The sequence below is a fragment of the Boleophthalmus pectinirostris genome, unplaced genomic scaffold (genome assembly GCF_026225935.1).
Source record: "Boleophthalmus pectinirostris isolate CB_2022bp ecotype Guang Dong unplaced genomic scaffold, ASM2622593v1 HiC_scaffold_18, whole genome shotgun sequence".
NCBI classification, from domain to species: Eukaryota; Metazoa; Chordata; class Actinopteri; order Gobiiformes; family Gobiidae; genus Boleophthalmus; species Boleophthalmus pectinirostris.
Window position 1 is genome coordinate 26,086,487 of NW_026571133.1, and position 17,255 is coordinate 26,103,741.

Genomic DNA, 17,255 nt, shown 5'->3' on the forward strand with positions numbered 1-17,255 from the left:
AAGACCAGGCTTATCATGTGTAATTACGGCTAACAGGCTGGTGCAAATACTATTTATCTGGATCATCTAATGCCAGATAACCAAATGGTGTTGACATATAGATATAATTTGTGCTAAGTGTTTCTAACAGTAATGAAACTGATATATTGATTTTAATTCACAAACTTATGAGTGACTTTTCTTTGCCCCCGCTGACCGCAGTATCTGTGAATTGATGCTGAAACTGCATACTTGGCTACTTTTAAATGTCATTCTTCTTCCATCAAGCAATCAGATCAGATGGAGAAGTTGGACGGAGCGCTTACCACTGATAAGAGAAATATGATGCAGATCTCGTCCTGCCCCATCTCCTTGCCTGAGCTTTGAGCCTAATCCACTTACTTAGCTTTTCCTGAGCTTACTGCCTTCCTTTTATTCTATTATGAAGAGTGAGCATACGACCTGCTGCTTATTTCATTAAAAAGGCCCAACCCGTGACCCCCTGTCTTATCTATAACCATGGGGCTGCTAAGGTTCACTGTGCACTTCAACAATGGCCCTGATAGATGGTATGGTGCAGACACAGAGGATAAGATGGGGGCCATATACGAATCTAAATGCACCGATTAGAAGTGGAGCTCTCCAGTCAATGTGATTTTACTGATCTAAATGATGACACAGCTGAGGCAGCACTGCTATGTCTTTGATAGAGGAGATGGCTTTCAGTTCTCTGAATCTAAAAGGTGACTACAGCCTGTAAAATGAGCCTCGAGCGCCGGGCTTTCAGGACTTGCCTTTGAGTTGATATTATAGTTGTGGTAGCATATAACAGTTAAACTTGGTACAACTTTTCCTCTAAATGTATGCCAAATCTTGCATTAGCTGCTCATTGACTCTAGGGCTAAGAACTCTGCCTTTTTACTGTCAGATTTTTGGCGCCTTTGCTTTTCTGATTGAATTACACCTTTTCCTCTCATTGTCCCCTGTTGTTGACAGACAGCACTTTTTCATTGCACGCACAGATGGAAATTGACCAACTGGCTGTAAAAAAACATAATACTCTATAGGACTGTGTAACAACATAGTTAGCTATCCGTATCTTTTTAGAGCACCACCACCCTGACTATGAAGGGTCACCTTAAATACTTAACCACTCCTCTCAATGGTTTGGTTCTAAGGGCACAGAGGTAAGTAATAAGAATCCTGTTTGATTCAAGGACCATTGGAGACCTTTTGCTAAATTAAAATAAATTAATTTGAAAATTTGGTAGCAGTCATTCACAGGACTTAAGCTACAGAATAGTAGACATACAATATGGGGAGGAAGTGACTTAGTCCTGTGTCCATCAATATCACCAGCATATCTGATTACAATAGTGACCAGTACTTGTTCATATAAATCCCAATCCACTGAAGAGGAGTTGCCCAGACACCAGAAGAGTGGAATATTCATTATTCAGATTTTAAGCATTGCAAATCCCAATATGCTTCTGAGGCCAGACAAGATGAGATGAAATAGCTTAGCCTTTTGGCCAGGGAACATTGACTAATCGTCCTGCACCCAAAAAATCAATTCCCTAAGCGTAAGCATCAGACCCTCTTTATTGTACTGTATGTTGAGGACCCCCAGCTGGTATCACCTAATACTCCTGCTGGCCGCCCAGAATAACGTATTGATTAGTGATTATGTTACGGTAGGTGTGGGTGGTTGGGGCGGAAGACATACTGGCCTCAGTCATCTTCTCTGGGCTAAATTTGGATCAGCTGTTACTAGATCCAGCACATTCTGACACCAGTAGCCCCCTGTCATCGGCCTACACCTCTGTGGTGATAGGTGCAAATTAGTGATAAATGTGAGAACCAAATGATGGACATAACCAAAGAGGTCAACACAAGAATACAAAAAAATAATAACGATAAAAAGAATTGAGTTTTAGGCCACCGAAAATTGTTGCCACACTTATTACTCAAATAACTGCACAAAGAATTGCTAAATAAAATCAAAATGAAAGGCACTGGCAAATTAACTGCATTGTGATCAAGGACCTTTAGACAAATAGGGCAACGGCTGCCTGAATTACAGCAACCTTCTGGTGCTTCTGGTGTAATTAACACATGTGAAAATAATAAAAAGTTTTCTCTTCAGCCTGACTTGTTTGGAGATGCCATTGAATTACAAAGAAATAAAAAGCTAGTTCAAATGAAGGCCATGCTTCTCTAGTGCAGTAAAATATGCTGAATTAAAACCTTGTTAACTGGTTGTTATTTCATAGGTTGTAGCAAAATTAATTATCTAGTCTATATATCTAAGAATATTTACTATAGAGTCCATATTAAAGCTTGCCTGGTGATGCTGAACAGCTAATATAAATCTGTATCTATTGAAGTGCTGTATGGTGGACCTGGGTACTGTTGGATGCCCTCTCTGTGATTCTGTGCTGAGCCTGAAAAGTGACTGTGATCAATACCTGCAGGCTCTTTTCACACAGCTCCGCAGGGATGTTTGTTTGTGTGTGTGCTGTGTCAGCGTTCACTCAGGACTTCATCAAACACATACCTCTCGCTCTAGCCTGTGCTATCATCTCCAGTGCTCCCTCATTTCCCCCCCTTTTCACCCATGGCCTTGTCCATACACACTCGTCAGTCCATCCTTCCATTCTGGGCCATCCCAACAAGCATGTTAAATACCACTGAAATGTCAGCCAGCCGTATCGATTGGAATAATAATTCTGAGAGGTGGGAGAGATGGCTTGTTGATGCTAAGCAGGCGTGTGATGCCCTGGAGCATCCTTCACTGTCACAAAGTTGCCATGTAAGGCTTTCCGGCTCCCCTGGCAGAGAGAGCACAGCGGCGGCTTACGTTGGACCACTGAGGCCTTATGTTTCTGTCATTAATCATTGGCCCGTGAGGATCCATGCTGGTAGAGACAGGGTCATCGCAGCGCCCTCGGATCACACTGCCTGGGCAAGCATAGCGGGCCTGTCTGTCACCTGCTTCTTTTCTCTATCTGTCACGATCATCTGATGATGTGTTTTGGTGTTGATAATTTAGTGGTCAGGTCATGTGTAGCACCATCATTTACGCTATTTTATCATGTTTTTACTGGACATTTCTCTGTGTTAATAAAATTATGTGCCCTTTCCTCTGACAGGCAATCTCAGATTCACTGGCGCTAAAGAGTAATTAAAACAATACTCTTTAAAAAGACCCACAGGTCATTTATGTCCCTTCTATCTGGAGCCTGAGAAGCAGGTCACAGATGCCTTTTTAGAACGCAAGAAAAATGTCACAAAATATCATTATAATGCTAAAATATGCTCTTCAGTGTCAACCTCCAAATTTGATATCGTAGATATGTATAAGCTTTACAGATTTAGTTATTAGTTTTTTCTAAAAAAGATGTGGATTTATTTTGTACAAAATAAAAACTCCTATAGATCTGTGCATTGAAGACATAATAACATGTTTGTGCATATCTCTGACCTGGCAGGGACATCGATGTTGGAGATGGCGTAGAAGTATTTGAGCAGGTTGTCTCTCTGGACATAGGTGCCTCCGAGGGCTGGCCTGAGGAGCCTCAGCCTCAGGTTGGTGAAGGTGAAGAAGTCCCTCAGTCCCTTCATACTCTCCATGCGTGTGTACAGGTTGTCCATTTGTTGTAGTCGGGGCCCAGCGAACACAGCAAACCGTGCCCGCACTTCGAATTTAACGTTCTTCTCATTCTTGGAGCCGACCCAGCGTGAATACTGCTCTGTGCAGATGACTCTGGTGATATTGGTGGGGCTGAGGTCTCGCACTCGTTTTGGCTGCATGTTGAAGGCATCCAGGCAGTCGTCGGCATAATACTGGTAGGGCTGCCATGAGCGGCCGTGGTCCATGGACTTATCCAGGACCATGACTGTGGGCCGGCCGTACTCAAAGGTGATGTGCAGGTCATCAGTGAGCTCCAGGCTCTTGTTCCATGACAGGGTGATGTTAGCCAGCAAGGGCTCGGGGTGACGCCTCCATGTAACGGTCTGCCAGTATGTAATGAGACCATTTCGCTCACGGTCCTGCATCAGCTGAGGAGGGTGAGCCAGATCTGGGTTTGATGCGTCACACTCATCACTGCACAAGTATGGGTTCTCCTACAATGAGAGAAACATACAAATGTGAGAAATTCAAATCATACAAGGCTCTAGAGATGACTGCTCTGTGCCATTTAAGAAATGTATTTTTGGACAGCTCTCTTTTGCTTATTGAGCAGATCAAACATGAAACACATTTGCCTGCTCGTATACAAAAGCTTTCAACACAGGCAGCATTTTCTAAAGTTTTAAAACAGTGATGGTTTAATGGTCAAATATGTCACCAATTGTCATTAATTGTATGTATAGTGAGTGGGTGTTATGTACTTTTGTGTGATTGTTGCTGTACTTTTTCCAGTCCTGTAAATTATTTAACATCAACCTGCTGAGGGACTGAAGATGGATATTAGCCACGTAGGCTATAATCTTTACATATTTACATTTTAAAATGTTAATTTACATGTGCTGTCCCTTTACAAATAAAGAAATAAGTGAATAATTTCTGTGTCTGTATTCTATTTAACTTTACAATGGTGCTTGTGTTAATGAGGCATGTCTTAACAGTGCAGGCTCTGTCCACTGAGGGCTATACCAGAGCTTAAAAGTAAACTTGCAGAACAACATAACAGGAAGTGTGAAGGTCAAGAGGATTGTGCATCATCACTCTCTTTGCATAGACAGCAGAGAGCTGCACTTTTAACTTTGGAGAATTGATCCCGCTGTTCTAGCGATGCCAAGACTTTCAAGTCTCTCCTCCTTTAGTCTTTGGGGGAGAGAAGTCAACAGAATTATTTACTCTTCAAAGACTACTGCACACACCATAGTGGACATGTTGTTCTTGGCAAATTTAAAAACAGATGTGGCTTTTCATGCATGCATTCACGTCACTGTCTGTAATTTATCTGGGATAGGTTTTGTTATATATTTAAAAAAAAAAAAAAAGTATTTTTTTTACTCACATGATTTGTATGCAAAAGGCAAACATATATTGCACAAATTCCTCATAGTACTGTATTAACTGTATTAAGTATATATATTGTTATACGTTTTATTTAAAAAAAAGAAAATCTCCAAAAAACATCATATTTTAGTCAAAGATTTATAGGCAAATGAACAGCTCATGTAAACACAATTAACCAATTAAAGTGTATCCTCTCTCAAAAGATTTTTCTTTTAAGTGATCTAAGCTGCATGATATAAATGCATCCTTACCCTTTACAGGCAACAACATATTTCCTCATTGGGCCAAAAGCATATTCCAACAGTTGAGCCGCATGAATAGAGTCACTGGACTATAGCGTGTAGAAAATGAGCAGTCACTCAAAGCCACTCTAGTGGGCTAATAACAAAAGCAGAAGTTACAATCCTGTGAGGACGCCATTATAAATCATCTGATTTATGGTGACACTAGAATGGGGGAAAACTCCACACATAAGCAAACTGTGAGTTGGTGCTGAGGATAGCTGTATGGAAGTATGTATGTAATATCGAGAATCATAGCGCATGTGAAGACAGCAGTGAAATTGTAGTATGTCTAAAACATGCAGATAATTTGTATTTTACACTAGGAAATGACACAGCAGCCTTGTGCTTTATGTGATAACCTAATTATCTCCTGCACGCTGATTTCGACAAGACAGTCGCAACACAAACACACTTAGGAAGATAATCTCAAACAAGGCGGCCAATGCACATGATAATTAGAAGGTAATAGACCAAGGTAGTAGTGGAAGTCTATGAGATATTAAACTGAACTGTACATGTTTCCATCAGTGTAACATGGGGAGAGATTAACACTTGTTCTGGAGGTGACCTTAGACCCATAACCCTATTGACTGCAATGTCAACACTTTCCTTTAATATGTCAACTCTTGTATATTTTCGGTAAACTATTTTAAGATGCAAGACTAAATGTAATAGCATCTTTTCATCATTTTTCAAAAGTGAATGATTTGGTGCACTGTCAAAGGTCTCTTTTGGTATTCTTTTAGCAATTGTCAAGAGATTTTTTTGGCTTCTTAGTTTTGTTCGCTTCCTGCCATGAATCTTGATAAAGTATTTATTTCTTAATAATATATTTCACAGTCTAACATATATTATATTATTTAAGTTAATTTAAATTCTCTTTGGACAATACTTGGAATAGCAGTGATGTGCATATTGAGTTGGCGTTTTACTGTTGGCAGCACTTTCTTACATATCCCTAGATTAGGAATGATTTATGGCTATGATTTTTTTCCTACTTAGTATCACTTGTTTTCTGTTAATATAAGAACCTAAGTTTAAGTGCATTTTAGTTTAATATCGAAATACCAGCCAAATATGCAGTGTCCTGTGAGATGTAATAACATATCGTAGAGAGCTTTGATCCACCACAAGAGTCTTACACATGGGGTTATGTTTAAGCCTTTTGTGCGCCATGTCCTCCTTATTCAGCTCTGCCTCCTGCCCCTGCTCTGTCCTGGCCTAGTATCTCAGCCAGGACACACACATGCTTTTACACACACACATAGACACACACACACACACACTCACACACACAGATACAAATCCCGGCCAACTGCTGCGGCAGGTGGCCCGCGCTGCTAAGCCCCTCCAGCAATTATCCTTGCTGGGATCCTGTCTCCACGACAACAGCCTCCATGATGCCCCAACCAAAAGTGACTCCCTTGTTTTCATTTGAGGGATAACAATGTGTGTAATAAGACGTTGAGTGAGTGCCTCATGCCAAGGCCACAAAGACAAACTGTACTTAACTCAGCATGCATAGTGACTACTTTCACCTAATGCTGGTCAATTAAAGAATAGCACTGTGCCCAATCCATGACTTTTTAATTACAGAGAATGTGGTGAAAAAATAGAATAAACCAAAAATAATACAAATTAAATAATAAAATAATGGAAGATTTAACGTTTTAGTCTTTATTCTGAAAGCTCAAATTGAGTGTGCACCTTCCCACCATCACTTTAAGTTATAAAATATAGAACAGGTCAGGAGTATTAAAAATAATAATAATACATGGTCAATTACTTTGAATTAAAAATATACAAATAAGTAACATGAACAGTTCAGTTTATTATGTGTTATTAATAATAATAATAATAATAATAATAATAATAATAATAATAATAATAATAATTGTACTTGTGTTTTAATAATCATTATAGTTACTTGGACTATTCAGGCATGTGACAAAAGGTCTTTTATAATAAAAGACAGCTGCATTATTGATTCTCTGTGCCAGGAAAGAAAAAACTTCAAATTCAGATCACTGATATAGTTCTCTATCTAGAAGCCTTCAGTTACCATATTTGTGTTAATGTACAATAAAAACAATAACTTGACTAGTTGCCTACAAGACATAAGAATGCTTCCTATAGTCAACTACTAAAATAATATTAAGTTGCAGTCACACCTATAACTATACTATCTGTGTCCCCCAAATATTTCCAGTTGTCCTGCTCTGGCTCACCTCTCATTTCTCTCCACATATAGAAGTTTCTAGGTTATATTGCTAGCAAGGGGAATAAAGGAAGGAGCACACACGGAACGCAATTTATTTTGTTTGGGGGAAACATCAAATGAAATGACCCTCCCATTAAAAAGGCCACAAAGGGGACCAGAAAAGGATATTGCTTTTTCACTTATGACAATAATCTTTTATTTTTGTGAGCTTTTCCTGTTTCATCCTACTGGCTGAGACTGTAGCTATAACTGGACATTTGAAGCTCTTGTTCGTGTGAGGCTGAGCGGAGGTACATGTATAGAATTACAAGATTTAAATTTGATTATATGAAATTATGATCTGCCATTCTAAGTAAAGGACATCTTCATAAGAGTAATGGGAGATTCGAAATGTGTTCTATGTGTAAATCTATGCGAATGAAATCTTCTGAATGAATATTGTTTTGTGTTGTCACGTTTGTATATACTGTGCCAATATTTGTTGATTTTAATTGGATGCGGTTGGAGCTGAGCACAGATGAAAGAATATAACTTCTCTCTTGTACTTTTGTTCCACACTGTAAAAGATTGTATAAATAATAATGTATGCACACTTGGTCACCCTGGGCCTATATTGTGGACACCAGACACAAAGTTCACCTCGAGCTGTTTAAGCCCCTACAGCCAATCCCTCTTAGTCTCACCTCAGCCAAGGATAAATCTCACTTATAGCTATCCCCATGATCTGCCAACACATCTAAACACTCTCTGATCACTTTCAACTGTGTCCTAATAGGGCTGTGAGCCACACCATTACATCATCGCTTTCCCTTTCGGCTGCTCCACTGCTGTCTCAGTCGGACTCTTTATCTGTCTTTGCCTCTCTGCTCCTTCTGTTAATTATACTCTGCTGTCAGACTTGTTAATCCTGTACTCAAACTCACCTTTGAGGATGTATTTTAGAACATTAACAAACTGCTTTGATTCTGTAACCCATGAGAGGGGACACTTTTGGCTGTACCCCTGGTGGTCACTGTGAGGCAGGGCACTGGTCAATGCTGGCACAGTTTTGCATGAGGGTACGGGGCCGGAGCCAGTCTAGAGGCTCTCATCCTGGCTACAGAAGCAGCCACATTCCTCCCCTTCCTGCATGCTCCCCTTCCGCTGCTGCGCTCTATCTCTTCTCATGTCTATTTTTAGAGCTGGCTCATTCTACCTTCTAAAACAGGCGGATGCGTTGTGAGCGGAAGGTGTGTTTTCTGTTTCTTAGATATACAATAGTCCAACAGTCCCATCTCCAGCACGCAGCACCACTACTTGGTTTACATTCCCCCTCATTCATTTGCATGCTGCTGCTGTCTGATCTCGTCCCATGAGAGCTGCCTGATTGAGGGTTTGGGTTCAAGCCCAAAAAAGTGAAAATAACAAACAACAGACCATCACACTATTTCTGTGCTGCATTTTGAATTTTGACAATGTGAGCGCTACTGAAAAAAGTGATGTTATCTTTTTGCTTAGCTAAGCTTGGATCTTCTGCATCGCTCCCTCATCATTAGCTATGCCCCGGTGCAGCCCCCTCCTTTAAAATACAGTGTACTCCATCATTCCCAACTGAAGGCAATGGCTGTGGAGCGGTATGATACAGAGACAACTACAAAGGAACTACAGAAGTCTCAAACTCAGGAGCAGTGACATTGGAATCTGAGTGGTGCTTGCTCAGGACTGCTGCATTCCAACTGAGCTAGAGAGAAATAGAGTAGAACAAATGTCCCTATGGAGACAGAGACCTAAACCACTCTGCATCAGTGTTTGTATGCTGAAACATATACAGTGTGTCTTAACTTCACTATGAAGTAAGTCCAAATAGGCTGAAACTCCACATTTCTGTTTCTTTCAGTGCTTGCTTTGACTCATTGGAATTCAAAATAACTGAAAATAAACTATACCAATTAAACAGAAATATGATTTTCCCACCTTGTGGGCAAAAAAATAAAACAAAAAATAAAATAAAATAAAACAAACAAACAAATAAAAAATATCAATAATGTCTCTTTTGAACTACTCTGTTGGTCTCGGAGTAATGCAGGGAGCAATTAGATTACTTTAGGAAACTTTTTGTACGCAGCAGACATTTTAAAGGGATGATAAACGCTGACAAAACATATTACAGTACCTGCATTGATTTTAAGAGCCACAGATGGCTTAAAAGGAACTAGAAGTTTCCACTAACGCTTTCTGTCTGTCAGAAAAGTGCTGAATAAGACTGGCCTCCTTCCTGTCCTGCCCTCTTCCATCTTCCTACAACACACTGCTCACTTGGAGCGTCACTGGTCAAACCCTTGTAAGGAAGCCCATTAAAGATCCCATCAATATTTGATCATTGCTCACTTAGAAACATAGTTATAGAAGTTTCCAGGCTAAGGCCATTAGGGGGCAGACGTCAATACGTTATGGCAGTCAGCATCTCTGTGCACTTCCACTGACTCTCTCCTCAAGAGGAGTCATTGGAGAGGCTCTCTTAAGTCAACAGTGGTTTCCGCTATTTCTACATTAAACAAATCATTAACCATTAGGTATCTACGAAGCACAGTGTTCTTTCCTGCTGCTGCCTAGTGACCCCGGGTGTTGTTATTAGACTGGGTAAAAAGTAGAAGCCTGTGTGAATCTGATTATGGTTGTTTGTGCAGACTGTCTTAAGGTTACAAATGGTGTGGTCGCAGGCAAAACTAAGATCCCATTAACTGCAGCGTGCCATAATAGGATGAGATTAGGTTGAGTAAACTAGAGCGGAGCTGGACTGTGTCTCTGTCGGAGGAAGTTTGGGAGACTTGACTAATGGTGATTGAGACACGTCTGCCACCTTCAATACCAGTCAGAATATACATATGCATCATTCAGAGCACCAAGCTTGTTTTTACCAAATGACTCTTGACAAATGACTAACTTTTTCTTAAAATGTAAAAGAGAATTGCAACAATTCCATAACCCTGATGTCTAATTATTATCCTCACATTATGGGATGGGTCGCCGGAGGCTGGAAAGTGTGTTAAATACTGCTGTTGCAGACATTTTAACGAGACCCCCCAGAGCATGCGTTGTTCCCACTGTGCTGTCCTTGAAACTAAAAAGGTCTCGCTAAATGCATTTTACCTTAGGAAATGTGAGATGTTCCAGAAGGTCAGATTTGAATAGAATCACGGGCTGCCAAGTTCATATTAATGTAAATAACACCTTTAGACCTGCCAAGGTAAAATTCCCACTTCAGAGAGCGGCATCCGCTGACCATTTGCCTATGCTACATATTGTTTTGTAAAACACTTGAATATAAAATGAAACATTTATCTCTTACTTATTCATATAATCCACATGTCAGTGTTTTTTGTTTTGTATTTGAATAAAATATTAAAGAATTTAATTGTAGTTGTATTATTATCATTAATACTACTACTACTACTACTACTACTACTACTACTAATAATAATAATAATAATAATAATAATACATTATTATTTTGATAAATAATGAAATACAGGTTATTTCAGTAGGCTATACCCAAATCAATAATTCAGGCAATAAAATTAATCATTTAGCCGATTTACTATAGATTCTTGTTATGACACTTTCTAAACCAATTTTTTCCCTCGTTTTTGTTCATTTATGTTGCAAAGCTACAGGCCTATAAGCTAACATCTCTATGGGCTACAACAACCTAAAAAGTTGAGTCTTGTTGAACTCACCAGTGTACAGAAGCGCTCAGGCGGATTGCCACATGTGATTCCGGGCGGGTCAACTTTGATGCGCATGTAGTCTTTCATGGATGCAGGTTTAGGCTGACACGCGTAATGTTCCCACACCGAGCCTTCGTCCGTGCTCACCAGGGACTTACACAGTTCGTACTGGGCCAAAGTTGAGGCCAAGCATCGCAGTAGGAGCAGCAGCGCGACCTGTAGGGACATGGCAGGGACCAGGGGGCACGAGGGGCACAAGGGGGACAATGTGGCGGGGCAGCAGACTCACAGGGCTGGGAGTGGAGACGGGCATGGAGTGGGGCTCAGAGGCAAAAGGAAATAGCTCCTTTTATCATGTTGCATGCTGCATTTGAATGTGGAAGGTGAGGCGATAAATCCCAAATCTACTGAATGGCTCTCTCCGCTCAGTGTCACAGATAGTGCAAGTCCCCAAGGATCAGCGCCAGGGTACTTTTCTTATTTCCTGAGCAGAAAGAGCGCCGGCTTGAGTTACACGCGTTGAGCTGGGCATGCACTTTGACCATGTTGCAGAGGTGACCGCGGTTTACTAGAGAGAGGGCTCTTGAAGGAGAACAGTGCAGCTGCATGTGCGGACAGGAGTCTTGATTGGGTCTTTGTAAGCATCCATTGGATAGTTCTGCTGCACCGCCGATTGTCCTGGGGCAAAATGAGGACGCACAAGATGAAAAAGTTAGGCGATGAACACTGAAAGCGCTTTATTTTATTTTTCCCTCTATGACAACATTTACTGGCTACAGAAATACAAATTCTTAATCAAAATTCACATAGGCCAGATTACGGGACAAAATATTTTTTCGCAACACCTTCTGTGTCTGTTGTATAAATGACTGAATAAAATGCTCCGACAATGCTGAAAAACAACAACTTTTTTCTAGTTGAATGTGGCTAAGTGTGGTTCAGGTAATATACATGGATATTTACTGAGACAATCATGGTGTCATTTTTTTTTAATGACAACAAAAATCAAAACAGCGTTGTCTAAAATAATCTGACACCATGTCTCCACGGCAACACTTTGCCTCAACTTTTTATTCCTGCGCATGTCTTCCAAGTTCAGACCTTGTGCACTTGTGCATCCTGTCCCAACCAAGGCCGTGAAGCTGAGTTCAGTTTCCGAGTAGCGACAGCTATTTCCTGACTCTGCTAGGGGTGTGTCTATAGCCTACTACAGTTGCGCATCCCGCACGGAGCCTAGCCCAAACTATACAGACTGTTCTTCGGCAAAAACGTATTATCACTTCATAATTGCATCATAAACTTCTTTAACTTGCCATAAATGTTACCGATTACAACATAACTCTTTTACAGCCTCCAAACTGCTCCAGGATTTCCCCTTTGTGTACTGATGCGTATCAGATAAGGCACTTACTTGTAATGATCATCCGAGAGATAGCGCCGCACTTTGAGCCAGTCCTCTTTCAACTCCAGCCGTACAACACTTCACTGGTCCTGCACTGGTTTCCCTTCTGAATTTCAATGCCCCCTCCTGGGCTAACTCCACTCTCCGACCCGACACCGGCTTGCTGTTTGTTGTTTCCGTTCACGGGATACTTTTCCCTCGCGCCACGCTTCGCTGCGCACCGCTGATTACTGTCCTAGATCTGGAGACGGTCCGTGGGAGGAAAAAGAGGACTGAAATCCAGCGCCAAGTAGTATCAAAAAGTATAAAATATTGACTTTGTTGGAAAGGCTTGTGCCCGCCCTTTTTGGCCCCGTCTCCTCCTCCCCTTGCCACTTTAAGCTCGGGTTTACCGGGATGCTCAAGGGCAGAAAGAGAGAGAAAAATGCTTTATGGAAAATATCTCCTCCCTCCTTCTCCTCCCCTTCCTCCCTCTCTCACTCCCTCACAGATAATGCCCGGGCTAAATCCTTTCACCATCGCGTTCAATCACTATCTGAGCTTTATCTGCCCTGGTCCGGGGCGGTCGCCTCTGCTGTTCCGTGAACTATTCCCTAGCGTTAACACCAAGGCAAAGCGGAAGACGCGAGGGGCATCACTAGCACTCTACTGTACGATCTCTCCACATGGGAGATAACACTGGAGTAGCGCCATGGAGTCACAGCTGGCTCTGCTTTACACAGCCCATATGTTTTAGCATCTCCGTACGTGTTTATACAGGCCTTTGTTGCTTTATTTATCAGTCATTTATCTGTGTGAAAGACACGATCGCATATCATTAGTTTTTGTCTTGTGCTTCACAATGGTTCCAGTATTAATAGAGGATTATCTGGGATTACACCGGCTCTGAACTTCCCCAAAGGTTCGCTGAGTGGTGCGCTGTTCATGGTGCTGAAATTTTTGGAGTTTTGTGAGTTTCAGTGTTTCAGTAACTGCTTTTACATAGGAAAGTTATGTTTAAGGTAAGGTATATTTTATCTTAATTAAAAAAAACTTATTGAAGCATTGGTAAAACTATTCATAATACAAGATAATCTAAAGCACTTTAATTAATTTATGGAGTTGCATCCTTCATAAAGGAGGGTGCAACTTTATGTCAATGTGCAATTCAATATTGCATGCAACGTGACTTAAATGACTATGTGAAAGTAGGCCAAAGGGGGAAAAAAGTAATTAAATGAAATGTTTAATGGTCATTATGATCCTGCCATCTCTGCACAGATGTGTATAATTACTTGGTAATGGACTAATGCAGTGTATTTCACACTTCAGAGGTGAATGACCAGCAACAAAGCACACATTATTCACACCTTTGGTCAAAAGAACCAGTAGACAGGAACTATTGAGGTTAAACAGACGTGCACTTCACAGGACATTGTCACTGCTCTATAAAATATGCCAAGAATCAATTCTTACTTGTAGGGCCTTCCTCACCTGCATTTTTGTTCTTTTGGTTCTGCACTTCAAGACCTTCTTTCATATCCAGGGCACGACTGAATTATGTTTGTTAGTGGTCAATAGAGTATCACACACACTTTACAGTCATTGCTGCTATGTAACTTGCCTTTTGATGGGGGATGGCACATGTGACTGTTTGTTAGACTATGACCTTAAAGAAGATTACAAATTGGCCATGTTTCAGTGGTACATATTGGGCTGGCCTCCGGTGTGTGCAATTTAAAGTGAATCAGAGCGTCATCCTGCAGTAAAATGTGACATGAGTAAAGGTGTTAAATTATGCAAAATTGACTCTGGTGAGCTTTATGTCATGCTATAATGTTGCTATATCCTCAAAAACATACCTGGAGTTAACATACCTGAGTTGTGTTTTGTTTCATTGACACATGTTTGACACATTATTATTAGTCTGTCCACATCTCCAAAGCTCAGAATTCTCTGTTGCTGCTTGTAATGTCATGAAGTGGTAGCTCCTTTTAGAGATTGGAAATTCCAAAGGCTAAAATTATCCAAATGATTCTAGTAAAGTTATATGGAGTTTAAATACACAGTAGAGCACTTCTTGCATTAGGCTACTACATGACATCACAAGGTGGACCAAAGTATTAGAGAGTTGAACTATCTTGTTTCAACATGTGTGAATGAAAAAAACAACAACACAACTCTCAGTATGTTTGTGATGAGGAAACAACATTATACCATAGATCAGAAAATAGTGTAATATTCTTTAAGCTAAATGTTTATTTTAAACATGGACAAAGATTAAATCTTCAGACAGATCCTGGTCTATTAAAGTTTGCTTTTTATTTTAGAAAATGGAAATTTGCAAATTTTGGACATTTTAGAAATCTTACATCGTTAAGCTTTTTTGAGAACCACATTCAAAAAGGACCCTCTTGACTTCAGTTCTTACACCATTCTGATTTTACATGTTTTGGCTGAGTGCAGGAATGGTCTTGCTTGCCCACAAGAAAAAAGGGAAACTTTGTGCCCTTCTTTCCCCCTGCTCTATTTGTCAAAAGGATGATGCAATTTCAACCCATAAAGAGTCATTCTATTACATATATTACTGAAGAAATACATGAACGCTACAATGAGTCCCTAAGCCTTATTTGTCATTCATGTGTAATCTACCAACATTCAAACCATAACTAATGACATCAAAAATACATTCCCCGTCTGAATCTGGTCTTACTACTACAATACTTTTGGACAGGCATCATTCACTTAAGTATTTTTTTAGTCAGGCTATTAGAATATGGTGTTGACATTTTGGACTGCCAATGCTCAGATTAACCCCTCAGTAAATTAACATGAATTGTACCTCATGGACAGTCACTGCATGGATCCACACTTCAAATGATCTAGTTCTTTCTCATTTGATTTAAAAAATTCACAGAGGTACATAGGTGTTGAGAAATACCACGTCCCAAAACCATACAGAGGTGCAAATGGGTACCCCCACCAAGTAAGTTATCCTTATAAAGTATGTCATGATCTATAAAGAAAATTCAAACCCTTAATGCTCTGCTTAGTCACAATCGTTTATATCAGTATCAATGTAGTCATAACAAACACAATTTATTCCATATGATCTTATTTAACTTACTTTTAAACCAAATGCCATTTTAATCAAAATTCAAATTTTTATATGTCCTTGTAAATGAGTCACGGTGATATTTATGGCAACATGATTATGTAATCTTATTGAAGCAAACAGTGTTAAATATGGTCTTTACCCATTCCTTTTGTCCCTAAAGTTTAGTTCAGTAATGTTTTGCTTTTCTCCATTTTGGGCTCCTAAGCCAGTGTGCCATCAAGAGATAGAACACCTGTCACTTTCAACATATGACATATTCTTTAAACAAGCAGATGGGACTTTGAACACACATTGACTGACATTCTGTCAACACACACACACACACACACGCACACACACGCACACACACACACGCACACACACACACGCACACACACACACACACAATAACGGTCTCATAGCAACCGCTAGTTAGTCGACTGCCTTGGGAGGGTTGCTCTTTTCACTCCAGGTGTGTGGCCTCCAGGGAAACAAGAACAACCTTGGAGTGACCCTCAAACACATACAAGTTTCACCTCGCTCTCACCAAAAGCACATGACCCTTTTACCAAGTCAAGTTCACAAAGATGTTTCTAGCACATATTTTACCCACAGGTATCAGTCTACTTTGAAAGATCTCCATTAGGTAAAAAAAAAAAAATCTTAGGACAACACATAATAATAATTTGTTTTATTTTACATGGATCAATCAATGAACTTGGCAGTCATTTTGTAAAAGAAACACCACAGTATATTTGGATGGGTATTTATCACTTTGTGGTGACTTAGATCTGTATATACACTCAATTCATGGTGACCTGCTGCCCTTATTGTTTGCGCCACGATAACTAAGGTTAAGGTTAGGATTGATCTCCAGAAAATGAATGTAAGTCAAAGTAAGTTTCCCAAGAAGCATGTAAACCCAACATGAGTGTACTTGTGACTTTGTATGAGCCAGTTTGTTCCTCAGTGCAGGGTTGCCTGAGGATGAACCTACTGTAAGTTTTGTGTGTGTTTTTTGCAGGTGCAGGGCTATGGCCTCTTTTCTTGCTTGGTGCATTGCTGAGCCTCTTCTGTGTCCCCATGTGATCTAGTGATCGATGCGAACCTCTGGAGGTGCCTTTCACACCACTGCTCCCTCGCTCCTCCACGCTGCAAAGTGTCTGTCTCCACTGAAGGTTACGGTAACAAACCCCATCTCTTCGGTTCTTCCCAACAAACTGAATTAATAAGTTATGTAGTTATACTCTTTTTAGTCCACCACAAATCATGCAAATGTGAAAGTGAGATATTTTGATCATTTATCTGCTTACCATGTTAACATCGCCTTCCCTCAAAATGAACTCATTTACAGTTTTATTCTGCATTGTTGTAGCTAGTGCTTGGAAATCTTTTATTTGATCTCCCACCCATAATGATCTACATATGTGATACATTTTCTCTAAATACCGGAATATGCTTTCCATAATAGAATTTTTTTATTTGATGGCAGGAAAATACACCTGTACACCTGTGACAGCTGCAAGTTCTGTTGACTTCACACACCTTGTAAGAATA

General features: G+C 40.3%; 2 protein-coding genes across 4 annotated transcripts in view; one reads left to right on the top strand and one right to left on the bottom strand.

The window, feature by feature from the left end:
• Window positions 1-13,061, bottom strand: part of ntng2b (netrin g2b) — a 48,676-nt gene extending 35,615 nt beyond the window's left edge. Inside the window, exons 1-3 of the mRNA XM_020921706.2 lie at window positions 12,632-13,061; window positions 11,230-11,898; window positions 3,464-4,107 (exon numbers count right to left, since the gene is read on the bottom strand). Coding sequence (XP_020777365.1) covers window positions 3,464-4,107; window positions 11,230-11,448 — 863 coding nt within the window. The 5' untranslated portion in view covers window positions 11,449-11,898; window positions 12,632-13,061. The remainder of the gene's footprint in view (window positions 1-3,463; window positions 4,108-11,229; window positions 11,899-12,631) is intronic.
• The window catches only part of miga2 (mitoguardin 2), a 79,489-nt gene extending 62,631 nt beyond the window's left edge, over window positions 1-16,858 (top strand). The window contains exon 25 of one of the 3 annotated variants that reach the window (XR_008632153.1): window positions 16,723-16,858. The gene's annotated coding sequence lies outside the window, so the exon portion shown is untranslated. Of the gene's footprint in view, window positions 1-3,470; window positions 3,611-16,722 lie in introns of those variants that run through there. The other 2 variants (XR_008632152.1, XR_008632154.1) reach the window with 2 other exon arrangements.
• The last annotated feature ends 397 nt before the right edge of the window (window positions 16,859-17,255 follow it).